The sequence below is a fragment of the Oxyura jamaicensis genome, chromosome 2 (genome assembly GCF_011077185.1).
Source record: "Oxyura jamaicensis isolate SHBP4307 breed ruddy duck chromosome 2, BPBGC_Ojam_1.0, whole genome shotgun sequence".
Taxonomy (NCBI): Eukaryota; Metazoa; Chordata; class Aves; order Anseriformes; family Anatidae; genus Oxyura; species Oxyura jamaicensis.
The window spans coordinates 113,803,408-113,831,165 of record NC_048894.1 but is presented as its reverse complement, the minus strand read 5'-3'; the positions used below and the strand labels follow the sequence as shown (position 1 = coordinate 113,831,165).

The following is a 27,758-nucleotide window of genomic DNA, read 5'->3' as shown; positions in this document are numbered from 1 at the left end:
CAGGAGGAGCCCGGCACCCCGTCGTCCTCCCCCGAGGACAAGCTGCTGGCCAGCCCGCGGGCCATCAACAACCTGGTGCTGCAGGGCTGCTCGTCCATCGGGCTGCGGCTGGTGCTGGAGTACCTGTACACGGCCAACGTGACCCTGTCGCTGGACACGGTGGAGGAGGTGCTGTCGGTCAGCAAGATCCTGCACATCCCGCAGGTCACCAAGCTGTGCGTGCAGTTCCTCAACGACCAGATCTCGGTGCAGAACTACAAGCAGGTGTGCAAGATCGCCGCCCTGCACGGCCTGGAGGAGACCAAGAAGCTGGCCAACAAGTACCTGGTGGAGGACGTGCTGCTGCTCAACTTCGAGGAGATGCGCGCCCTGCTCGACTCGCTGCCCCCCCCCCCGTCGAGTCGGAGCTGGCGCTCTTCCAGATGTCCGTGCTGTGGCTGGAGCACGACCGGGAGACCCGCATGCAGTACGCCCCGGACCTGATGAAGCGCCTCCGCTTCGCCCTCATCCCCGCGCCGGAGCTGGTGGAGCGGGTCCAGTCGGTGGACTTCATGCGCACCGACCCCGTCTGCCAGAAGCTGCTGCTGGACGCCATGAACTACCACCTGATGCCCTTCAGGCAGCACTGCCGGCAGAGCCTGGCCAGCAGGTGAGAGGCGACACGAGGGGACGGGGGGACGGGGGGGTTCCGCCGACAGCCGCCGCACCCCCGGGGCCGGGGCGATGCCGGGGCGTGTGGCGGGGCCGGGCCGGGCCGGGCCTGCCGAGGGGCCGCGGGGTTAGGAGGTCCCCGGCTGCCCCGGCCCTGGGGCTGGAGGGCGGGAGGGAGATGGGGGCCTGCTGTAACGAGCCCTCACATGCTGATTTATCACCCCCCATCCCAAATTTTTTAACAAGGAGTTGCACCTTCAGGGCGTTCTAAGCTACAACACCCCTGTCCTAAATCCAGTTGATCCCTGTTTTTATATACACATATAAATAACTGCGTTATCCGCGCACGCCCCGTTATTGCTGGTGTTCAGGTGATGTCTGCGTTGTGCGGGGAAACTTGTGACTTCATAGTCCTGACAGCCACGGCCTGTCAGTTATTTCCACTTAATAAGGTGATGAATCATGATGTCAGAGATTGGCAATATGAGGTTGGTGTTGGGGACTGAAAGCACAGCATAGAGTTTAATGAATAGTAAATACACCCGAAACGAAAGAGGATTTTTTTTTCCTCCGTTTAAAATACGTTTATACTTCATTTCATTCAGAAATGGAAAGATAATACCATCTTCCAAGTACAGCGTCACGGTAGCGCAGAAATCAACGCACACTTTGAACGTGATATTCAGCCTTTTAACTAAGAGGTGGCTTACTCTTAATGACTTAACAGTAACAAGAAAATATAATGCATTATCTAAAATATTTAACAATGTGCTCTCAGCATTAATGCAGAGGATTCTTTGTATCTTCACGTAAGAGGTACCCTGATGATTTAACTTCAGGAATGCTCTGCCTTCTTTTATTATCTCTAGCTAGCTGGCTCTGTTAGTGCTTTGTCGTGCTTATCACCTTGCTCTCTAACCGATTCTCACTCCTAAACCCCACAATAAAAAACAAACACCAGCGTTTCGCAAGGTGGAGTGTTGCTGAGACGCCGCTGTTACAGCTGGCATGTACCCTCCGCATTTCAATATTCAAAACCGTCGACTTTAAAAATGCAAAGCCCGCCACCGACTTGTAGTCAAGATTCTGCACGCCACCTGGGGCATGCTGGGGCTCCTGTCCTGGTGGATTGCTGAGATACCAGCCTGCTTGGTTCAGTGAAGATACCTTCCAGCTTCACTGGTCCATATCATTTGAAGGATATGTAGTGGTGTTCTGACCACTGAATGCTTACAAGTGTCATGGATGCTGCAAGAATCTGATACTCCTGGTGCTGGAAGCTGGCTTTTCGTAAGCGGGAGCGCTCACAAAAGGAGCGTACTTGACACCTAGATCAGATTCAAATTTGTGTTTATTTAATGGCTTACAGGGGAGTCCAAATATCACCATTATTTTTGTCATAGGTCTGCGTGTACGGGCAGATAATAGTATTTCAAGGGACCCTTAACAGCGATAGCTGGTAACACGCCATCACCTTCGCAACTTCAGCGTGTGTTGAATGGCAGCATTGTCAATGGCTTCTGGTGACAGAGTTCTTTGGTAGTGTTGAAATTGAAGCGAAAGCATGCAGATTTCAGTTCTTTGTAAACAGGCATTGGAACTTACTCAAAATGTTAAAACATTGCGGATGTTGACATACTCAGTGATACAAAATATAATTGGTATATTTCAATTTGAGGTCCTGGGAATTTATAAAGGTCACAAAGGCCAATTTTGAATCTTAATCATTTTAAGATTTAGTCAGGCTGCCTAAAGGTACAGACGCCTTCTTACGCATGAGTAAATAAATAAATAAATAATAATAATAAAAAAGTATACCCAGGACTATAGAAATTTCCCAAATTTTGTTTCATGTTACCCATGGTGTCTCTAAAGCTGCAATTCTGACAGGTTGACATTCAGTAAAATTTTATTTTAAGAAAAAAAATCTGCAAAGAGTTTCTTAAGTTACTAATTTGCAGAAGCAATTCTTAAAAGTAACTGAACAGTTAAGTACCTGTGCAAGTAGATAAAAATTATTACACAGAGATTACCTGTTCTGTGAGCAATGATGACCTTGGTAATTTAGAGTTTTGTTTTATTAAGTTTAATGAAAGGTCATTCACAAAAGGCTCACATATCTTTAGAAAGAGATAAATTGTTCCTCTTGTGCAGTATAATGTATGCTGCATAGTACAGTATGTGTTAGTGAGAAGTGCAAGCAGCACAGAGCCGTAGTCACCTGCTGACAGCGTATAGAAGAAATTAGGAGAATTGCACTCAGAATGAGAATTTGCTAACAAATTTTCTGCCTATTAAAAACTATATATATATATATATATTCAATATGCTACTTAAAACAAACAAACTAAAAAGTGTAGCTGTGTACATATCCACTACCATTTTGGGGTACTTTGGAATTTAGCCTACTTACATTTCTTAAACAAAATGAGTGTAAGGGGAAGCTCGAAGTAAGGTAATTCTCCTCTGAAATCTAATCATGAATAGGACTTTTTTTTTTTTTTTTCTTTAAGCTTGTTCTTTATCTGCTAAATCACGTGTGCTCACTTCCTGCTAAACACAAGTTTTTGCTGTTGTCAGGGCTGAAGGACTATGAACAGCAATTTTGGAAGGACTATGAACAGCAATTTTGGATCATAATCCCGTCTGTGCGCTGTGAGCAGAGTTATTCATAAAGTTTGTGTTACAAGTGCAGATCCTGCAGTTCTAGGAATGCATTGGGCTGGGAGGTGGTGTCTGGTCTGTCTTTTGTACTACGTTTGCAGGACTGTCAAAAAGATCTAACAGTATTTACCTGCAGCGAGAGCAGATTTTTTTTTCAGAAAACTTCTGAGAAAAGGTAAATGCTTGAATGATCCCATACAATTTTGTAAAAACTATTTTTTCAAATAACTGCAACTAAATGACTGTTGTCTAAAAACTTGAGGATAACATTCCTGCCTTCTGAACCTTGCCGTACACTCTTGAGTTTAGGACTTCCTCATGGGAGATGGGTATTTCGGTTACATCTGGCATTTAACTCCAAGCAAGTTAGTAATTCTGTTGACTTTGTTCTCCCCTTCTCGGGATTACGCTGGAACTTCCTGTTTTCTGTGATTTTCACCTAAAATAGGCCTCAGCATGTAAGCTGCTGCAAAAGCTTTGTGAGGCATAGTCAGTTCTGACATCAGCTGAAGAAATTCCAGTTGACTTCAGCATAGAACGGATTGGGCCCATTATGGTGACCCTGAACTAGGACTGAGATGATTTTGGCCAAGCCTGAAAGACACGAGTAACTCTGTGCTGTGACGTGTTTTCTGTAGTTCTGAGAAGAAAAGGCATTTAGAGAGAAAGTTCATCTTCTAGTTATTTATTTGACTCTCAGGACGTCACTGGAATATTGGGTTGATTAAAATGTCTCTGTGGTTTATTGTGTAATACAATACATTTTGTGTAATACATGCTATATGTTTCCAATTTTTGAAAAGTTCTGGGTTAGAGCATTACAATGTTGCTGGAAAGAATTTCACTTTTAAAGATGAGTGAGCTAATGAGAATTATTATTGCTTCAATGTTTACTTGCAACAGTGAAAATGGTTAAAAACACATCTCTGGTGTGAAGTGTCTAGTTTTTACCTTTAATTTTATTTGTGCTAATGCATAATATAGCTGTAGACAGAAAATGGAGAATTATAGAAAAAAATTTAAATTACAGAGCTTATCATTAAATGTTTTACATAAACATTGTTGCTTTCTTATAGGACATTGTGATGATTTTATGGTTTTACTTGCCTGTAACTATAATTTTTTCCATTTCAGACAGACACAATAAGGTACTCTGGGAGGGAAGAGGCAGCCTGTTATGGCCCAGGAGTTGTTTATCAGTCGCAGAACACATGCAACTCCTATTGAAATCAATAGGAATTTGGGCAGGTTAGCTCCTGCATGGATTTGCAGGAAGAGCAGCAGAGAGATGTCTGTATAGCTAGATCAGGTAACTGAAGGCGGAGGTGAAAGTAAAACTGGGAGGGGGGCAAAATACAGAAAAAGGAAGGAATTAAGATACCCCTCGGGAGAAACAGAATCTAAGTAAAAGAAGCAAGAAAGTACAAATGAGGGAGGGAAGAAGGGAGAGAGGTACAGCTGGGAAGGGAGAAAGAATAGCAAACCAAAGAGAAAAACAGGGAACGGGAGGGAAAAATAAAATTAATAATAATAAGAAGAAAAGCAAATAAAAGGAGAGAGTGGTTGAAACAAAAGAAAAAAAAAAAAGAAAAAAAAAAAAAACTAGTTCTTGGCAGAAACAGCAGCTGTTGTCAATAACAGCTGAGCATTTTAGTTTCTGGAAAACCTATTTCAGATGTGGGGGAGGAAAAATGGATGGGGATAAACCAACTGACCTGAGATGGAAAAAGTCATAGGCAGGAAATATGGAATTAGAGAGTGAAAGAGAAAGGAGGAAAATAAAAAGACAAAGGGATAAGAAGGCTAAGCCTGACCGTGCTGTCTGTTTTCTGGGTTCAGTGAAGTCCCAGAATGTACAGACCCAGCTGTTTTTCTATACTTTTGTTCCCTGAGTTACTAGACCTTCAAGAGATTAAAAGTGTGAATTCTGATCCTACTGAAGCTGATTGTAGGGGTTTGTATTTTTCTTTTAATTTCAGCAGAGAGAGGGTGTCATCCAGACTGTTTTGTGTTTTGTCATATTAGTGAAAATATCAGGGAAATTAAACTGACAGGGGATGAAGACAGTGTGACCAGTTTTCACTCAGTAGAAAGGTGGTCACTGTTGATGAAGAGGGAAAAGGTAAAGTGAAGAACAGCATGAGACACTAGCATTTATGCGGAAGACGCATATAACCAGTCTGTTTTACTTTCTACAGAGGGGAGATTAAAAATCTGAAGAAACTGGTTGTCTCTTGGCAACTAAATAATTTCCTTCTTGAATGCACTATTGTCTGCGTATTTTATAGTTCAATTTGACTTCTTTTCCTGCTAAGATTTTCATAGGATCTCATTGGGTATGTTTGATGGTTGTAAAAAAAATTGCTTGTGTGTTTCCCTGAAATACATTGTCATGTATTCTAGTAACTAGCCACCTGACTAGATCCCTTTGTGATCCTAATGCCAATATTTGAATTTCTAACTAATATTTGTTCTCATGGTTTATTGCAAATGAGAAATATTTCAGACTCCAAATTAATGTCCGGATAAAAACCACACCTTAAAATGTACTTGAATTACTAACGTTTGCATTACAGTGTGCATGAAGTGAACGTGAGGCTCGGGTTTATTTCAGTGGGCTTTGGATCAGGTCTTATGTGCCTGAATTAATATCAGTAAATTGTTCCTGTGCCAGGACTCTCTCAGCTGAGCTGCAGAAAGGAGACTGACACATTAGAGGCTGCAGGGAAGTGAACCACAGAACTGTAGTCAGTTTAATCCTAGTTAGTCTCACCTACTTGCCTTACTTGCCTTACGTGCGTTCATTTGCCTTTGCAGCCAGGCTAGCGCTGAAGTGCAAGTGGAGAGATGTCTGAATATGCAGGAGGAGGGAGGACTGGAGCCCCGGTGACTGGCAGAGGCAGCACTATTGCCCTAAGACCACTGCTGTGGGTCAGTCCTTTGGAGCCTTCCTAATGGCACATGTAATCCTCAAGAGCTGTGGTGGCATTGGGGAGAGCCCCTTTCTTGGCCCAGTTACAGTACTTGTTAGGAGAAGGGTAATTTATAAAGAGGATTTAATGGTCTCTCTTATGGGCAATTGTCTTTCCAGCAGCTGTAGATGAAGAAGGGGTGCCAAGCGTCATGTGAGCCCATGTTCTGGTCAGAGGTACCTGGCTGGAGTAATCTCCTCTGTAAACTGCCAGCCCCTCCTGATTTATCTCCTTGGGCAACACATGGTCCTCATATCTCTCTATCTTTTCCCCATCTCCTTCCCTTTTCTGCACCAGAATTTCAGTTGCTTTAAAATCCCCTGCTTCAAAGTCTCCTGAACCTCCAAACTACTCATTTTCCCTTACCAGTTCCCGTCATAGGCTCCTCCTTCCTCCTACACCACTCTGCCAGGTAGGACACCTCCCCACATCCATCCTGAGCTTCACTTCCTCCTGCCCCATCTCTTGAATCCTTTGCTGCCGTGCTCCCCAGCCCCTCAGTGCACCTTCCACCAGGCTCCCTACTTCTCACAGACTGATGCTGTCTGCTCCACACCTCTCCACTCAGATCTCCGGAGGCTGCTGCAGCTGGTTGGGCTGTGCTGCTCCTTGGCTTTCCTTCAGCCTGCTCCTTGCGTCTTCCTCCCCTTTTCTGGCTGTTGTCCTTCTTGGGATCCTCCTGCAGGAGTGCCGCCTGCTTTTGTTTCTTGCAGGGGGGGACAGAAACGCAGGCACAGGCATTATTAAAATTCACCTGACAGAAATCTGAAGGCAGAGCAGTAGAAGATGGAAACCCCAGCCTGGTGCTATTTGCACCCTTTTCTGGATACATTGACACACACGTATAGATATATCTGCCTGTCTAAACTTTTCCCAAGAAGGGTAATAATTCACTGGAAAAGTCAGGGAGATTCTTCCAAGCCCCCTTGTTTTAGAGGTAAAATGAAGTTAATTTAGGGGGAAAAAAAAAAAAAAAAAGTTGTACTAAGCCACTCAAACTTAGGATAAAGTGATAGAGAAAAAGGGAGCTTCCTGTACTTAATGAATAAATAAATAAATAAATAATGCCCATTTCCATCACTCTGTGCAGCTCATTTACAAACCATATGGATCCCTTAAAGAGTGGAGTTGTCTCTCGCGAGGTCGTGTGCTGTTCTTGCCCAAGCTTTGGCAGTGCAATCCAGGACTGTCATGCAGGGAGAATATGAACTACAAATGGTGTAGAGACTCCTAAACAAGGACATTCCCTGTCAAAGCCCTTGTAGTATGATTTGGTTGTACCATTTACAAATTAGGATCAAGGTGAACATTGCACACACCTTTTTTTTCAGATACCTTCATGTCCTGTCTGAAGCTTTTCTGCCCTCTTTTCCTGACACGCATCCCCCTCACATGAAGAGGGGAGACAGAGATGAGAGGGTCACGCAGAACCTGTCTGCATTCAGTCTCTGAAGGCATTTTGTTGCCCTGGATTACTATAGTTTCTCCTTAGAGTGGAAGAATACTGAGGCTCTGAGTCTGTAGCTACTGACCAGTAAATGAAGCAGAGGTGGAACGGTGTAATTATTTCAGTTTACACTCAAAGAGAACGTACAACAAGCCTTGAGGGCAAGGGAAACAAGGAGAGCAAACACAGAGCACAAAATCAAGGCAAAGTATTCTAGGGAGAAAAAAAAAATATGTCTTGGTTCTGTTAAACACACTTTATGGAAAAAAATCCTCATAATCTGTAGAAACACCATTTTATCTTTTCACACTACTGTTACATTTTAAAAATCAAAGCAGTTTCATAGCTAGCAAAGTTAGTTGTTATACTTCTGCAAAGTATGGACTGAAAAAAAAAACATCAGAGTTAACTGGAATCCTAAATAAAAGTTTTGGGTTGGCCTCCTCTGTAAGCTTCCCTTTCTGTTGTTGATATTGTTGAAGAAGATCCTGCCTGGAGATACAGGTTTACCAAACTACCATCTAAAGAAATTAGAGAATATGGGAAGTTGAAATTTGTTATTAGACACTTTCTGGCATCATTTTTCATATTTGCTGGCTTCCTGAAATTTTCTTTAAAGACCGTCATGCCTATTGCCATTAGTAGTCAACACTTCTTGCTGTATTCTTGGAAAGCAGACAATGAACTTTGAGCAAATACTGTCAGCTGCCAAGTTCAGTGGAAACAGACGGTTTGCACTGAAGCTGGAAGCAAATAGAGGTTGATGCCACAGTGGGTTCTTCTCATCTTCCCCTGACTGCTGCTTCCTTTCAGGAAGAAAAAAAAAAAAAAAAGAAATGAAAAGGTAACCCATCATAGTTAGGTGAGGCTGCAGCAGGTTCTGCTGCTTCTCCTCAGCTTCCTAAAGAAAAGGAGGCTCAGCTGGGGAGGACACTGCCTCTGATGCAGAGACCTCCTGTAGCCATAGACATCCAATACAGAATCAAACAAAAAAGGGACTTCCCGACTTTACACGGTCATGTGAAATTGCATGTCAGTAAAAAGACTTGACTGAAATTTTCTAGGAGAAAAATGCAGACTTGACCACCCTATAAACATTTATATTATTTAAACATTGACAATTCTATAAATATTTCCATTTTACCACTTCAGGCAAAAAAAAAAAAAAAAAAAAAAAAAAGAGGAGGGGAAATCAAATTTCAAAAGTATTTAGCTTTGATGTTTTCTTTGGTTTTATTTTTTAACATACTCAGAATGAAGGGAGTTTCTTTAAGATTCCTCAGAAGTACCAAGAGTATGTTACATCAGTTGTTTGCATGGTTTTGCCAATAAGATCCATGACATGGGAGACTGTGACTCGAGTGCCAGTATAAGATTTGCTATTAAAATTACGGTGATTTAGGTCCCTTATAATGCTTCAGCTATTCACTGAGTTGCTAGTAAGGTTATCTTCAGCATTTGGATCTCAATGAATTTAAAATTGTGTTCAGCTGATCTATTTGTGTGGATCTCATCGTTACAGGAGGTGCAGAAGGCAATTAGGCCTGCAATTGCAATGTTGGAGCAAGGGTTCACAATGAACTTCCACACAAAGAAAGTTTGTGGCAACATAACTGTGATGCAAAAGGAGTGATACCTTTGATAAAGGAAATGTTCAGGGAGATAAGCTTATCACACAGACGACACATCCATTAAAGCCTGCCTCAAGCTGCAAGGAACAATGGTGTCGTGTAGGGATACGGCAACCTTGGCGAAACTCCGCACGGGAAAGCTGCTGTGAACCTTTCTGAGGAAGCAGTACCAGTCTCCTGTCAACATGAAGAATAGGCTGGTGAGACAGGGAGACAGAGATGAAAAGGACATTCCTCTGGGTTCCTCCCAAAGAAACACTGATGATAGATGCCACTCTTCCAGGAAACTGTCCCACCCCTAAGACAGCTACTGGATCAGAAGATCTTACTCCAAAAGGAGGAGACAATCACTTTAAATATCTTCCAGCTAAAAAAAAATTACCCTGACTCTTTGAGATGTACTTAGAGACCATTCTAAATTAGTAGCAGCAATGGGATTGGATTCATGAAGAAGAATCAGGTATTCAGAGCTCCAAACACTTTGTAAGTTATTTTAATGCAAGGAAAGGAAAAAAATGCTCAGCAACTGTACATATAAAGGCATTTAAAGCAAACCTTAACTTGTCATGTAACTTTTCAGCAGTTCAATATGGCTTCTCAGACATAAGATTCAGTTACGTGTAGACTTTTGCTTTTTAGGTGGAGACAAAAAAGGAAGATTGCTGTTGGAACTACCAGTGACTCTCCTTCTTTCTCATGCATTTTTTTTTTAATAAATAAAATGCACTAGAAATAATAAAAAGAATCATTTGAGTAGATTCATAGGAAAGAAATCAGACATTTATGTCTGCATCCCAGCTTGGTATTTATGCTCCTAAAATTCGGTCTGTTGTCAGTCAGCAGGGCTTTGCAATATATAGAAAACAAGTAGGAGAGCAGGTGGGTGGGTCTTGGACATCACCAAATAATGCTTATTGGATGTCACTGCAAGCTTTGCTGCAATGAAAACGTGTACTCTAGGTTTTCTGATAAGCAGCCTTATAAAGAGAATGAAAAGATGAAAACAAGAATCTTCATGGCACTAAAGTGAATGGTCAGACTGGCTTTTAGGTATGCTATGAATAGAGTGTTTTTTACTTTGGGTGGGCTTTAGCAATAGATGTGCCTTGGAAGAGAAAGAAAAATCAATTCATAAAGAAACGTACGTTCACTGTATTTTTGAAAATATTTGGAACCTAAGAGCTAAATGATTTCTTGGTCAAGATTTGCAAAGAGACCTGGGTATCCTCAGCATGCTTGAGGTCCTGACAAAACTGAGATGTACTTTTAGGTCTGTCCATTGCCCACAAGAAGAAGGATATTCCCTGTGGGCCAGAGTTGCAGCAGAACTCCATGTCTGCATGACTTGGTGTGATGACTGTGGAAGCTTAGGTCCTTGCCCTGGCAGTGTTGGGAAAAGATTATGGATGTCTACTCACCTAATGATTGATAATTCAGTGACGTGCTAACAAAGCCTCACAAAATGTCTCTGTCCAAAATAAAGCTTCCATTCTGTCTTACGGCTTTCATCAAGTTCGTAGTTGAACTCCTGGATAATGATATTTTCTGTCTATTAAACATGTGTTGCTAATCATGACTGTCTTTGCAGTCAACTGCGGAAGCCAAAACCCATTGAAAGAAGCAGTTTTCGTAAGATGCTGTTGTTGTACTGAAATGCCTACCCAGGAGTGAGGAAGATAATTGCTAAAGATCTCATAACATGTTCTGTGATGGCAAAACAGTTTCTTCAGTCACGGGTAAATGCATGTCTGCATCATCAGTTCAGATTTGCAGACAGCGACTGGCTTCTCCATTATGTTTTTCTTGGACACAAAACTCCTTCAGAGGCCTTTTTGGAAGAAAAAATTTGCAGAGGACCATCCTGGTTTCTGAAGGTTAAATTAAGCCTTTAGGGTTAACACACAAAAGGTCAGTAACTGAAATGCTAATTGGGATTGTTTATTTATCTGTTTATTATGTTGAGGCTGGTTTCCAAACATTACTGCAGTACTTTGTTTCTGCAAACTAACACAGACCAGTTTTCCTACGGTTCTTGCTACTTGTTTTGACAGTATCACAATGTGTTATCCTCTAGTTTCTCAAATCCTTTGGCCTGATGAGATTTGTGAGTGTGCTGTAAATTTACCACCCATTGATGTGGTCTTGCTGAATCTGAGCTGGTCTTTTGGCAGTTGCACTTGAGCCCCAGTTCAATGAGAAAACATCTGAAATTTGGTTTGGCTGTGGTGCATAAAAGATCAGAGCTCAAGCAGGAGCAAGGCAACCCATATATGTGAGTTTACTGGTCCTAAGAGTCACCTGGCTCAAGCCATGGTGACAGCCTATATTCAGAGAGCATGAATGGTCCAGATATTTGTAGTCTCTAGTTAAGAGGAAAGTAGACTTGGAATAATCTTCATATTTTTCATGGATTACCAGTATCACCTTCATGTCTAAGATGTGGTTTTCTTTCTGAGGTAGCACTACACAGAACGAATAAAGAACCACTGACTGCCATTCTTCATTTTATTCTCTTGCGTTCTATTCTCTGTGCATGCACCAATGCAGAAAGGGAAGCTTTGCTGCATTGTTTAAAAAACTGAAAGAACCTGGAGCAAAGCTGTCATGGGTGGGGCTTGTTTTGTTGCCTGCCTTTGCAGAATGAACTTCTACTAAGTGCCTAGATGAGGAAAACCCAGCAGTGCAAGATTGATGGATATGCTAATAAAGAAAAACAATGTACAAGAAGAATATTTCCCATTAATGCGTTTTCCATTAACAAGAAGCTATCAAGGTTGCAAAAGAGCTTTGGGTGGACAAGGCTGTCAGGATTATTGAGATCTGTCACTGTCTTTTCTACAGATTCTTTATAAGATGATAAATTCCCTTGGGCCCAGCATTTTGTCCAGTGTATTTGCAGTTAGTTTAGACTGTAGAATAAGTGACCTGAATTTAGAGCTGATGCACATCTCCTGTGACCTTGGAAATCAGTAGCATTAAGGTATGTTGTTGGGTATTCAACATCTCTGACAGCAAAGACACTTAGATAAGAGTTCTCAAATTCCTAGGTTTGTGTGCTTTAATGAAACCATACAAGTTGGAAAATGTTGACTAAAATGTATTTTGTTCTACAGCCTTGTAAGTAGACAAATTTCACACCACATGGGGTACCCAGAAACTTAATTAAGGTGAATTAAGTGTTCTAAAATCTTTGCAGAACAAAACATGCTAAGTGTGTGCAGAATAATAACGTGTATGTACCTCAGTGAGAACTAGAGTTTTACATTCTTGGTAGAAGAAATACTTTGGGGATAAGATAGCAATTAGTTTTTCTCAGCTTGTTGTGTGACATCAGCCTGCCTGTTCATGGTTAACATTATTTTAGCCTTTCCTGACTGAGACCTGCTACTGTTAATTGAACACAAGATGATCATAATAGCCTTGCTAGGGACACTGTGAACTGAGTATGTGCTCGGTATGTGACCGAGCAGTGTATTACGCTGTGAAGTAAGGACTATGAAAAGAGAGTGTTTCAGATACAATGCCAAGTGTTTGACGGGGTTGTATTGAGGTATCCAAATAGCAAATATGTAATAATGCAAGAAGGGGAGAAACTTTACCTTACACGTATTTTCTAGTTCTGCATTTATCGTAGTGTTTCACTGAATTACATTTTTTATTAATTTTTGGAAAAGGCGTCTGCATATAAGCAGTGATCGTTTCCATGTCTTTCATATTTTAATATGTGTGTTAAGATGTATATTAAAATTTAACAGGACTGCTCAGTGTGATATCAAACAGATGTAATGCAATGTAATAGAGAAATTTTTATTTCAAACCTAAAGTGTAGGGATTCACACCAAAACTTAAAAAGCAGAATTGGCTTTAAGAAAATACATCAATTTAAAACATGCATATCTTGTCACCGTTTTATCTTTACGTGGCTCACTGGAAAAGCTCACAGTGTAGATTAGTTAGATACTGTGCGTTTCCGAGTGAGACAACTCATCTCTTGTTCGTAATGTGAGAATTCCCGGTGCTTTTGGTAGAGACTATGCTAGCTATTAATTTCATATTAAACTTTAATTAAGGACTTCTGTTCATGCTACTTCCCACGTTAAATATTGAAAAATATTAAATATTTCTGAATGTTCCCATATAGCAGTGCCAATCCTTCTCAGGGCATTGCAGATTCTCGTATTGTTTAGCTGAGAAAGTAATGTTAAGGATAGTTGCAGCTGCCAAAGTCTGGAAACTCAGAGTTACATCTGACATTTCATTCTTCACCTTAACTATTGAGCCTTGGCCATTCATTGGTTTTTCACAGTGCTTTGGAGTTAGAAGGGAGTTTCACAGATGAAAGATGAAAATCAAAATAAACTCCTTTATCAAGTAAACCTTGCAAGGGCATTCTGGATTTTACAATACACAGGGAGTTGATTGTGATATAACGTACAACACAAGGGGGTTGGAATAAACAATTTATTCTCTATCGTTAGGGATGGCCATGCATAACTGAGTTATGGCCCTGGTTTGCTCCGCCACTTGTTACATGTGCAGTCATCCCTAACTCATACCAAAAATAGTTTATCATGCTCCTGCTTTGCGTAGTATTAACAAATGCTCTCTCATTAAAAACTTTACTGGGGAGATTGAACGTTTCAAGAGGCTGGCAGTGTTTGTGAAAGCTTTCCCCAGAGCTTGGTCTCACCGCGTCGAGTCCGTGCTGACAGCAATCACGAGACGGCTCCTGATCCCATACCCAGACATAGTCTGGTGGGCAGGTAACAGTCATCATCTGACAGCAAGAAGCAGCTTTAGTACCGAGGTCAGAGGCTGGCTTGTCAGGAAGGCTGAAGGGCTGCAGGGGCTACCCGCAAGTGGGGCGAGGTGCAGGGACAGCGTGGGAGAGCACTGCAGTGCCACCACCCGAGCGGCATGACGCCTACCCACCACGCAAGGGCTGCCGCTTCCCTCGCCGTCAGTGCGGGACCTTCCGTGAGCCCTAAATTCGTTTTAAAACAAACAAGGCCGTCTGTCAGAGAATTCCCTGGCCGTCCTTGTGATAGATGGAGCTGCAGTCTGTCGCTGTCCTTTGCAGAGCCATTTGAAAGGTTTCATTCCTCAGCATCGTCTGGGTCAGGTATCCAAGCTGCATGCTCCCTTCTTGAATTAAGTTCATTTTGTGTGTCTGTGCGCCTCTAAAGCACAACTCAGTTCATTTTGGTGCTTGTACAGACGTGGATCAGTCTGTCGCCAGTGCTCTTTCTCAGCAGTAAGTGGCGCTGAGCCACTGGCATGTCTTAGTGGCCAAGCATCCTCTCCCGAGTGCGCTGCTGAGACTGCAGTGCCCGGGCACCGCACACGGCTGTGCTCATGGCTCTGCTCAGTGGCCTTCTCCAGCTTTCTTTGACCAGGAGGGTTTCCTACCCACTGAGGTACAGATCATGGTGTTGCTCTGACTGGGAAAACATTGATGTTTGGCGAGGGTGCTTTCCTCCAAATGCATGGTCCTCCTGCAAGTTCATTGATACCAGTGCAAATTTTCCAGGCTATGACACCTCCCTACGCAGCAGGAATGCTTTGAGTGTAGACCTTTATTTCAGTGTTACCACTCCCGAGCTTAGCAGTACTGACGAAAGTTCAATTGTATGTGAAGTGACTATTAAAGCACGGGGACTCATCCGGGGGTCTGGGCCTGCCCTCCCCCTTTTGCTTCCAATTGTGCTCAATCCCTTAATGTTGCAAAGAAATCGCACATTCATCAGGTAGAGTGTTGGAGGCCAGGGTGCAGATAACCGCTTTTACTGCATATGAGACATTGCAGTCCTGTTCTTAAGAACTGCCAGGCAGATTGGGAATCACGGTCACGGTTAATAGCAGCGAATTGCCAGCTCTTGATGGGTGGGTAGTCACTCCTTTCAGTGGTTGCCCCCTGGGGGAGAAGGTAGAAAAACAGAGGGAGGGAATTAGAGTGACTTTGCACAGTTGAGCAGGTTCATGCCGCTGGATCAGTGGCAAGCATTGGCAGGGCTCCACTCTGGGGAGGCTCACAACAACATCACAGTCTCATTTTTACCAATTGGTGTTGCTATAGCCAGTGGTGCACAGGGGGAGAGCACGAGGAAGGGGGGGAGAGGTGGGGGAGAAGGAAAGCAAGAGCCTGGACTAAATTAAACAAACAAAAGTGCTTGTAAGGAGCATTTAACCCATAACCGTTAGCCCAGTGCTGCTAATTGTGCTAAACTACGTATCCGAAGTTCAGCGTGTGATTAAAGAGTTGGCTCACAAACTCTCTGCATAACCTTAATTTTTTCAAGGTTCTTTGAGTGTAGAATGGCTTATAATAATGATTTTGACTAATACGATTTTTGACATGCAACTTTAATGCTTAACCTTAGTACAACTCCAGAGCATTTCATGTGTATTCAGCTGTAAAGAGTGATGATTTAAAGGGATAATATAAGAAAAAGGTCGTTCTAGAATGAACCTCTAACAAATTGCATAAAGGAAGCTTATTATTCCGTGAGTAGAGAGATATGCAGCTTTTCTGATCATTTTTCTGCTTGGTTCAAAAAATTGTTAAGATACGATTGGGGAAAGAAACACAAAAAATGAAATAGAAAACTGCAAGCAGTGAACATTCTTTTGATGGTTATGATTTTGTTGCCACTAAAAATACTCTTCAGTAATGTGGTTGTTCATCTTTCCTCTTGTTTTGGGTGAAGAATTCGTTCCAATAAGAAAATGCTGTTATTGGTTGGAGGATTGCCTCCCGGACCTGACCGGCTACCCAGCAATTTGGTTCAGTATTATGATGATGAAAAGAAGACGTGGAAAATACTGACAAGTAAGTGGTTTATTTTTGTGCAGTTGTCTTGATGAATTTAAAAACATGGTTAATCAAATTAGACACTTTATTGATTTGTTTCTCTTCAGAGATTTGTTTATGTATCACAAGGGGCTTCACAATGGAGCAATAAATTGAGATTGCAGAAGATGCTAATTTTATAATAGGATAGGCCTAAATTAACATTGGCTTAAAATCATTCCAGTAAGTTTTTTAAGTAAACTTGTAAGTCTTTCATCCTGCAACATGAATACATGCATATTTATGTGTATGTGAATAAAATCTAGTTTAGGAAAAAAAAAAAACAATTCTTGGATGGTTTTCTCTGTCAGATCTGTGGTAAGCCATCATACTCGAGCACATCTTCAATTCTCCTCTGCATCTTCATTTCCTTCTTCCAGTTTTATCTGTTGTCCAGAGTCATTACAGAAAGGTTTCGTCTCTACCGCTCTGAATCCACTGCTGACAGAAGCATTGCTGGAATATGTCAGCTACAGGAAACAGTGCATGGAGGCTTTTATCACAAAATTCCTTCCCACCTTCTTTTAAAGGCTGGTTGTGTTTTAGGGCAAATATTTTGCCTCGAGCACTGAGATTTGGAACTTAGTGTTATGTTGGTTGCGATTCCCAGTCTAACTTGGTCATGGAATCAAATCATAGCTTCTTGAGTGCTGCAGGCTATGTGTGCATTAGTCCCCTTGTGGCTAAACTGGCTGCATTGGTCAATAAAACTAAATTTTAACTGTCAAAATTGCCCAAAGCAGTATAGATAAAATAATAAATGAGCAATTTTGATCCATAAATCAAAGCCATACTTCTAAAACTGGACAAGTGGTAAAACCTGGATTTTCTGATAGGCCTCCTTATTTATTTTTTTCCAATAAAATAACTTTTACAGAATTCTGTTCTACATCACTTACCTTAAACCTTTTAAAAGGATGCATCTACCTTTATGTTATGTGCACAGGTTAGGATGAAAAAGAATTAAAAAGAAAAAGACTGGTGTGATGCAGGACTTGAAATAATGCCACTGCAAACTGCCTTCTCCTACGGAAAATTTAGGAGTCTTTCTCAAAATGATGCAACATAAAGACCTGTGATATAGATGCTTGGGTAAATAGTTGAGGGCATTATGTAAGAATGGCAATTATAAAAGTTTGTATGAACTATTAGAAAAGTCTACAGCATCTGTAGTATGGGATATTCTACACTTGGCATTTTTCAGAAGCATGAAATAGGATACTTACCTATGTACACTACTGTAAGAAAATTCTAAAAATGGTCAGTTAAAAATCAGTGATATTATGTAGGACCAAAGTATTTTGTAGTTTTGAATTTGTTGTGTCTAATCCAGCGGCTCACCCTGATAGGCAGGAGAAATGGAACTCTTGCTTCAAGACCTGAGCTCTTCACTGAATTAAAGAAATAACTTTATTCTGAATTAGGTATCTACAGATATGTAAGATTTTGTGAGAATTAAATGTATTCAGTTCTTGGTTACTTACAATGTGATGCTATCTCCAAAACTGTGGGAAAATGTATGTGGAAGAGTGATACCTAAATGTTGTGGTTAAAAATACTGACTCGAATTCATAGTTAGTATTTGAATAACACCACTAAAATGTGTTTGTAAACCATTTTATATTATTTTATCAGAATAATGCAGTCTTTTCTGGTTTACTGTAACAGATAGTAAACAACAGTTCTCTGTCCATCCTGGTTTTTGTACGTCACTTTCTGTGCTGTTATTAAAAGGTATTGCATCTGTTACAGTCCTAGCTAGCTCATGTTCAAGCACTTGTTCAGCCCTGGATCTGTCTCAGTCTTGGCTGAGACAATGACTGTCAAATACACAGCCCTCTTGTGACACAAACAATCGTGTCTTTACAAAAAAAAAAAAAAAAAAAAAAAATCTAGGAAAGGATGCCCTATTGGCCTGCGCTAGTATTACAGATACACTTAGGAGAAAGCATGTCTTTTCACACTGAAAAAGATTCAATGTTAACAAGCATGGTTTGCTGAAAAATACTACTATTTGCCAAATGGTAGTAATAATTATTTAAAAAAAAATGAATTAAGAGTCTCAAGTATGGAGATTTTGTATTCTTCTGCTTTGTTTTCTAACTTACCATAAAGGAGGATGGGAAGTGGGGACAAGTTGGCATAGAACTTTTGTCCTGTCCTTTTCATAAGACACTGAGTGACTGTAGTGTAGGAGTGCTTGGACTTAAAGATATGAAATCTGATTGAGCTGTTTTAGGGGAGAGTACAACCTAGTCACAGTATAGAATGGTAATAGTACAGTGCACTCCTGATATTAAATCTACATACAATTAGCATGTATACATGCATGTACACATTTAGTATGTATACATGCATTTAGTTGATATGTGGGGATTTGGGGACATTGTGCTATGCTATCTTTGGTTTTGACGTACTTGTTTGCAACTTAGGAAGAAGTATATTTATGTCCACCCTTTATCCTTTTACTGTTAGCTCTGTCCCAGTCAACAGTTTTGGAAAGTAACTATCTGTTTGCCTTTATCCTATTATATCCTACAATCAGCAGTGAGGGAGGGAGAGTTTTTTCTGTTTCTTTTTCACTTATTTAGACAGTGCTGTTGGTACCAAGGTTGCAAATCACTCCCACTCATCATGGTAAGTGAGGAGTTTCCTCCTGGTGAACATGGAAAGCCATGTCCTGTTGGTGAGGCTCTGTGATGAAAAGAAGTCCTTACAGTCTGGTACTGCAGGGTATTTCTATCTCATTATCACCTGAGGTGTATTTCATTTCCTCCTGTACTAGCAAATATTTTGTCTTCCATCTGCATTACTCATGTTCTGCTCTCTGTGCCAGTGGCATCTGGGGATAGTGAAAGTGGGAAAAAAGCTTGCAAACTTAGTCCTGGGTGCAGCAGCAGAGCCACTGAGGAGGAGATTCGACTCTTGTCACTCTCCACTGAGAGGAGCTCCAGAAGTTACTCAGTGAGGTCTGCAAACTAGTGTGAAAGGGAGCTGCTTGCCTATTGTGTTTTTTCCTTTCTTCTCCATGTGGATGGTGGCTGTTGAAATGAGAGTGGCTCTTTTGCCTAGAGCTCTGTGTCCTGCCTTGTGCGATGCACAGGGAACACGAGAACATCAGCCATCAGAGCTACTGCCTCCATGAAAGCCATGGCTCTGTACTTGGAGCCGTGAAGACGATTACAGGTGGAACAGCACAAGCTATTGAGTATGACAGCTCAGCAGAGTAGCAATTTCATTTTGTTCCCACTACGAGACTAGATCTATTGGCAGGGGATACTGCCCACCTCTCTCTGCCTGGCTACCCAAAGCACCAAACGCATCAATACTAATGGGAGTAATTCTAAAGGAATCAGGAAAACAACTTGCCTTGTTCATAGATCCAGAAGAGGAGGGGAAGCATGCACCCATTTCCAATTTTTTAATGTCATCATCTATAGGCAAGAATGCTATGGCTCAAGGGATCGGTAGATTTTTCACAGTCTAGTATTACTGTGTATTTTTCCTGTCTGGTGTTTCTCATGGAGTTATTTTTTCAATGTTGCCAACAAAGGATAGAGACAGAATAAAGGAGGGAAAAAAAAAAAAAAAATGAGAGAGAAAGCAAATGGCATTTCACAAGCCTAATTTTATTTGATGGGGTCACAATCCTAACCTAACATTCATAAGGTGCACGTCGCTGTACAAGTTGAAACATTTCTTACTGCACAGTCATGCCTGAGCAAAGTAGAGAATTTTATAGACTGTATGGCCAAGTAGAGTGAACAGCTCTTTACTGCGTGATTTCTTTTCAGTCTTGCTTACACATACACAACCCCTGGTTCATTTTTAACTGGGTGCTACCTATGTCACATAACAGCACCAGGCTGCTACTGGCAGTGACACAAACTGAAGCTGATGGGTCCTTATTAACAGTGAACATTCTGCTCTGTTAAGGGATTATCATTATTCCATGATGTTTCACAGTCCTCATAACTACTTACTGGATTTGGGACAGTTGGGGGGGTCCCCGTGTCACAACCTCATCCCTCCCTGGCCAGAACCAGCTACTGCGACTTCTCTTTTAATTTTGAGCTATGGTTCTGCCAGGAGTCCTTGTTTAATCATGGAGCTCCTTTGGTAGTTTGCTTTACCTACAACGTTTAAGATTAATTAAACTTTAAAGAAGTGAAACAATGTTTTGTTTGTTAGAATTATTCTATAATCTTTGCAAGTTTCAAAATTCAGAACCTATAAAGATTTTTTTGTGCTCAGAATTGCATAGCTCTCCCAAAAACCCTACTGCTAAGGCAATGATGTATTACTTTCACTTTCATTATATGTTTTTAATCAGAGCGTGACTTCACACTAGACAAAGCGATGCTTTATGCATGGTCTCCCTTGTTTTTTGCTAAAATCTTCTGACATGATTAATTTTACTTTAATGCTTTTGTCTTGTTGTAATGGTAAAGAAGATGGGTATAAACCAGGGCAAAAAATACATGCTTTTCTGTCATAATGCCTCTGAGCATTTAAAAATATATTAAATGAAAGAAAAAAATATCACAAGAGACTGATCCAACTGGAATTAAATTTCTTGCTACCTGAACAGAGAATGAAAGAAATAAATAAAAATGATGCAGTCATTGTTTTAGTTTGGGGTTGTTGTGTGTGTGTGTTTTTTGTTGTTGTTTGTTTGTTTGTTTTGTTTTTTCTTTTTGGTATTTTTTCCATTGCAATGTATCCATCTGTCTCATTATAAGTGTTAAGTAGGAGAGAAATTGTCTCTTACAGATTTCTAGGTATACAGTGAATCTTCCTCTCAATGCAGAACTTTTTTTCTATGTAAAGCACAAAGGGGTAAAATACTTGGAAAGGGGTAAAATACTGAACTCTTAAGTTCGTCATGTGAAGCTGCAGCAGTTCTTTCTTCCATATCAGTACTTTGTTTTTTAAGAAGATGCTAATTGTAACATTCCTTAACCTCCCTAGATAACCACATTATCTGTGTAAACCATGAAGAGGTTTCAATAAGCATCAAAATAATGGTAAATACATCTACAGGCAATAATGCATTTATGCTTAGGTATTGCATTAGGTTTGGATTTTACACCAACGTAAAAGTCATTGTCATTGTCCAATGAAAAGTATAACATTGGTGACATATTTGGTTAGGAAAGACGGGGAAATGTCCTGAAGGTCACCAAACTGAAGAATTTTGTCAAAATAACCAGCACTCACTTCTGGTTACCTCCTTTCCTAGTTATCCCATAATCTTATTTTAATCATCTCAAATGCTGTGAACTGCCTGCTCTTTACTAGGTCTATTTCAGTCTGCTGTGTTTGGTCAATGCACACTGAATCAGGCACTTCAGTTTCCTGCTCCAGCTTTCTCCATGCCAGCAGCAACCACACAATGTCAAGTGTTGTCTGTTCCTTGTCTTCCTCTGACTGATCGTAACAAGTAGCCAGTAACCTTTTCATGTTCGATGCGCTCACAAAGGTGGTGGTCTATCTTCCTTCAGTTAGCAGTGTTTAGGTTAGCAGTGTTTCCATTTTCACACAAGGCAGTCCCCACTTCAGGCAGCGTCATCTGTATACAACATTATTTTTGCTTCTGTCATTTTGACTTTTTGAATTTCCCTTGAATGCATTCTGTGACAGTGCAACCTCCTGGACAACAGTCCTCCATCTTCAGTAACAACATTTTGAAAGTCAAACAGCACTTACATGTACCGGTTCTTCTACAAAACCTTTCAGAGCTGCACAAGCATTATTTCTTACACATTTTACCCACAGAGAAGTCACATGAAAGAAAGGTAAAATGGTTTGCTTCATGTCTTAGCATCAGAAAACCTGGGTCACCCCCCTTCCCATCCCACACCATTTCTGCAGGGATAGGTGGTATTTTATTCTTTCCTGCTTCCTGTGGCAATTCTGTAACACCTGGTTGTGTCAGCCATTCCTATATAGAATGGTACTCTGTCCTTCCTGGGCAAGTTCATAACAAAACCTTTGCTCCGATGTTTTCCTTAAAAGGCTTTGGCATCGCTAAAAGTTCCTTAATCCTTCCTGTGTTTGAGCACTTTAACCAATTTTCCCTAAAAATTCCTCAGTATTTTCTTTTCCAAGTTGGTTAACTACAGGACAGACGGTATGATTTATATGAGTACGTCAAAGGTTCTTGGGAGACATTTTCAAAGGCATAAATATCAGTTTATGTACCATTAGATGCCTAGCACATAATTTGGCTTTGGAAATGTTTACTTCTTTTAAGGACAAAATTCATCCACTGTAGAGGTTTTACTTTTTAAAAGAATGTTAGTGTGTTAGAAGCAGGAGTTTCCTCCTTCAATTTGCCTCTACTCAATAGGCAAACTGAGTAAAAGAAGTTGTATTTGCAAAAAGTGAGTTGAGTCAGATGGACTGGTTAAATCTCTTGAAATATGCCAGTTACAATCTCTTCACCCTTTTTTGTCACCTGTGAAAATAGTACACACTTACGTTAATCAGAAATGTGTCTTGATGAACAGTTCTTGGCAGCCCTAATAAATTTTCTCCCTCTTACTCCATTTATCCAGCAGTCTGGAATGCTGCAGCTTCTCCTTTAGTGCTGTGTCAAGGATGGTTTCAGCACTGCACTGAAAAGCTTCAGCAAGCATTAGCATATTGCTAAGGCAGAAGAAGTCTAGATATTACCTACTAGACAGATTTAATAAACGTGGCAGGTATGTGTAGAAGCTGTGTAAGTACATATACACATGCTCATATTTATTCAACTTTTTAGATGCACTGATTGCATTAAAATCTAATTTTAAATGTAAATTCTACCTGTGTTTTTCATCCCTATATTTATCCCCTTTTAAAAAGTTAAAAACCAGGAAATAAGGTCACAAAGTTGACTGACTGGTACAACTATCCAACTTTAAGGCTGGATTTCGGAGATTTATTCAATGTGATCAGACACACTGCCAATAAGACACATGATTTTCACATACAGAGAAGTGAGAGCATAGTGGTGAGAAGCAGAAATTTAGTGAAGAATATATTTTGCATGTGACATACTAGAGGTTAGCCACAATTCCTGTTCTGAGGATGATGCATGGGAATTCAACCATGCAAGTGCCATTAATGATGCATGTCTGCGTATCTAAAAGCAAGACAGAGCTTTAAGAATGAGTGAAAATGTAGCATGTTCTCACTATGAACGCTGTATTTGTTAATAGTATTTTCTTGTGCAGCGCCATTTGACATAACATTTGAGAAATGTTAACCCTTTTTCAGTGTATTTTTCTTTTTCATTACGATGTTGTTAGCTTCTGCTTTTACACAGGTGTTTTTTGACTGTGTATCTTGTGATAACTTCCATTTTCTGTGCTTGGCTTGACCAAGCAATCTGTTAACTTCATTTTGCCTTCTTTCAGCTAAAACCCTCAGGAAATTAAGAGCTAATATAAATTATTCTCAGTTTTTTGTGAATTTTCAATTGAGTCTTCCTGCTTATTCATAAAGGAGATTATTCTGCATATCCCCCCCTGATTTCTAAGTGTGGTGTATCTGGTGGATCACAGGTATTGGATAACTTTCTCTTCCTATATTCCTCATCACTTTATATTTTTCTACACAATATCTTTGAAACAGCTAGTCTTATTAAACCAGATTAAGTCTGTTTGTAGTAAAGCTCTCAACAGTTTTTCAGCTTCTGTTGGCTGCTCTTCGCACTCTATTACAGATTTCTGAACACCTACCTTTCTGGAAACATGGATGTATGCAATTCTTCATTTTCTTTTGCATATACAAAGATGCCTTCCAAGGTGTTCCTTTTCCTTTGTAAATACAAGCATGCCTGAATCTACTCATCTTCATCCTCAGAAACTCCACCAGTAGTTAACTTTCAGGTAGAGTCCAGAAGTATGACCTGAATGTCCTGTTCCGTGCTTGTGTTCAGCCAGGACCATTTGTGGTTGAAAACCTGACTGGGACAGAAGAACAGGACACAACCCTGTACTGAAACATCCTTAGGCAGGGGATTGAGACAGTGCAGAGATGAGGTGTGTGTCTCCAAGTTAGAAGGTGGCAGGTGTAAGACAACATGAATTATCTGTGCCATTTCCACAGTAGATGCTGATGTCAAGCTTCTGTGGAGATGTCTTATAAAGAAAGCTGCTGATACCTGGAGATGCTGCTCCCTGCTATATCCTTGAAAGTAAATCAAAACCTTTGGCTCAAAACCTTCCTCCTGGATCACAGAACTTACCTTTTTCTACCTCATCTTTCAACTTGAGTTACTCATCTTTACAGATGGCTTGAGGATGACAGTTCCATTTTGCAGCAACTTCTACGACGAGCTCCAAAGCAAAATGAAAGCAAATTCCTTCCTTTATTTATTTATTTGCAAAACCAGAATTGTATCAGAATGTCCTGTCTCATATCAACACTTCTTGTGGGGCAGGGAAGAGGCAGCCAGCTGAGGTTCAAGTTCCTGCCTTGCCCAAGATGGTACAATTTTTAACTTGAGGCCCTTAAATATGTCGCAATGGGTATTTCGCAGCCCCACCAGAGAGAGCTTTGACCACAATTTGTGCAAAGCTAGCTGTAGACTAGAAACATAGATACAAATGACAAGTTACCATGCCTTTACTAGTAAACCCAGTGGAGCAGCACAGCATGGTTAACTGGGCTTAATACAGTCCTAAAGGATCTGCAGCATTTCAAGTTATCTTAGCCTGTGGGCATTTTGTGTCTGCTGTAGATGCACATGCCATGGTCCAGGTAGAGACTGGACGCTATGCAGTCCTGTCCTCTGTCCAAAGAGAGTACCCGATTTGGCTAGATACAGATTTCAGTAAAGTCACACAATTTGTAGTGTAAGGAAATAACACCAAAAATGTTCTCACCAGCTCTATGTATGTCCCTTAAAGCTATTTGGCCACTGTCTCTGAAAAATGAGGTATCAGGAACAGCTACCATACAAAATTGTGTGGTATTGTGTGAATTTAGAGCTCACTGCAAACATGGCTTTCTGTTTCTTAGATGATTTCAGGTAAAATTTATGAGTTTATTCTCATCCAGTTGCACTGGGATTTATGTAGCATTAATGGGAGCTAGGCATGTATGGAGATGAAAATGAACTCTGGTGTGTTCCTATTTGCTTACTTTAGAAAGCAATCCCTTTTCTGGTATCTAATGTGACTTTTTATTTATGTACAAATGAGTTGCAAACAGGATGGCAAAAGCACCACTTGCTGGGCAAAATGTAATCATAAACAATTCTCACAGAAATCCTCTGACTTTCTGAGAAATAGATACATGCTTTACAAATGTTCTCCTTTCAAACGTTCCTAAAAGAAAAGGCGGAGTCCTTCCAAGAAATTTTATGCACAGTTTTTTTGTAATACAGATTTTGGAAACCTGCCTTAGCTTTCAGTTTCATAACTGGTATTAATGGGAAGAGGTGCACATTTTGCATCCTCAACTTCATTGTTTTCACTGTTGTATGTTCCAGTTGCATTGTTGTGGCTTACTTTTGTAGGAAGTTATTCTCTTTTCAATTTTCCTCTGTTTTTTTCACAGTTGGATTAAGTTCCTTTCTTCCTTCCCTTCCTCCTCCCTCCTCCCTTCCCTACTCACTTCCCTACCCCTGTACCTTGCTTCTGTTAAGGACAGAAATAAAATTTATTATGGATTGGTAAGGGGTTTGTTTGTTTGTTTGTTTGTTTTTCTAAGCTTTCTGTCTTGTACCAGGTCTTGTATGAACTACTGCTTTCATGTAATTGAATGCTGGAGTAAGTATCTGCAGGAACAGACTAATATGTCTTTACAGCTTTACAGGGATGGTTTTTGGTATGTTGTTTTGTCATATTTATATATTGTGATCCTATTCCCAAATGGAGATTGTGCTACTATAGGGTACACAACTGCAAAATGACTGTTCACACTGAGCAAAAAAGTGTTAACAAATTGAATAGTAATGAATTAACCTGCAGAAAAAGCATTTTGCCCTAGTACACAGAAACCCTGCATAACTAGAGCATATAATTTTAAATGAAGCAGGCTCTAGGAATGCCTCAATGGGTGTGATGTCGACAGTAGCTCATAATTCATGGATATGAATTATGGCTGAGTATCAGGAAAAAACTTCCTGACATTGAGATCTATTAGGTTGTGGAATAATCCCCCACAGGAAATGTTGGAAATCCCTTTGCTTAAAACCAGAGTGAGCACTGGGAAAGGTGCAAATCCTGGCCTGGCCTCAACCTTTTGGGGAAAATGAATTAATGTTTTTAAAATATGCTTTCCTGACTATCTAGACAAGTGATGCCCTCCAGTACGTGCTGAGCAGGAACAACAAGGGCAGCTGTAAGGTGAGATACCCTACATTGCCCCATAAGCTGCCCCCCATCTGCTAGTGAATACATCACCCCCAGGGGTAAAAATAATAATAATAAATAAAAAATAATAATAAAGTTCGTTGTGGCTTCAGTCCCCTCAAGAGCTGCCCTGGAGTATCGCTGGGTTGACTTAGGGGCCTTGGCTTAGGACCTTGGGCTCTGCTGTTGAGGATGCTCATGTCCACCCTCTGCCTGGGTCTCCACCAGGGCTACCCTAGGACATTTCACTGCTTTTAGGAGACATCTTAAGTCAGTGTTTGTGATGGGGTGGGAGGGTGCTGTCACGGTCTCCCAGAGGTCTCTATTTATAGGGCACCAAGGCAGGGTGTTGCATGCAGTACATTGTGTAATGAGAGTGTTTGTGGGCACACGGCCTACTTAGGGAGGCGAGTGGAAAGAGCCCGACATGGGGCGGCCTTGGCCGTAGCATGGCATGTGAGGAGCTAACGCTGTTAAACAAATCAAGCTTGGTTTCTTGTGTGTAAAAGCTACATAAATGTGAGCAAAGCAACTGTTTTGCATTGATGATGATAGTCAGCATCTTAATGTAAATGGGTAGGACAAAGCTTTCAATTTCAACTTAAAAGAAAAAACACAGAAGGTTTGACTTCAAAAGTTGAAACTAGGAGATGGCAAATGCTCTTCCTTGGGTTAAGCAGGAAAGGATAAAGTGCAGCCCTTTTTCACTTCAGCTCTTCACTTTCAGGTGGGGAAGCTCAGCAAATGATGTTAATAGAAATCATTAAAATAGATTTTAATTGAATTACCATGGTAAGTGATGTACCAGCCACATTTCTCTCCCCAGTTTTACACACATAAGACCGGAGTGTATGGGTCTGATCTTTACTCACCAGCAGCTGCTTGCTTACTGGTCAGAAATTATGGCTGCTATACGTGCACAGCCTTAACAAGGATATACACCATATGTAAGATATACTTTTCTGATTATTGCAATAACATGAAAGGAATGTCAAACAGTTGCCAGATGAGAAAGAACCAGATTTATTTTTTTTCCTAGATGAATTGTTAAAGAGTAACAGAAAAGTCCAATTAAAGGTCACGGAGTGGTTTTCTGCCCTCATGCATGTGAAGGGCATTGTGCAGGCATAACTAAGGCACAATTTGACTCTCAAATTAACTCATTTGCTGGATGCAAAACTGAAAGAAAATCCT

General features: G+C 40.7%; 1 protein-coding gene across 1 annotated transcript in view; it reads left to right on the top strand.

The window, feature by feature from the left end:
• Nucleotides 1-27,758, top strand: part of KLHL14 (kelch like family member 14) — a 64,565-nt gene that overhangs the window by 1,629 nt on the left and 35,178 nt on the right. Inside the window, 3 exon segments of the mRNA XM_035318809.1 lie at nt 1-384; nt 387-649; nt 16,073-16,194. The exon segment at nt 1-384 is cut by the window's left edge and continues 333 nt beyond it. Of these exon segments, the coding sequence (XP_035174700.1) occupies nt 1-384; nt 387-649; nt 16,073-16,194 (769 nt within the window).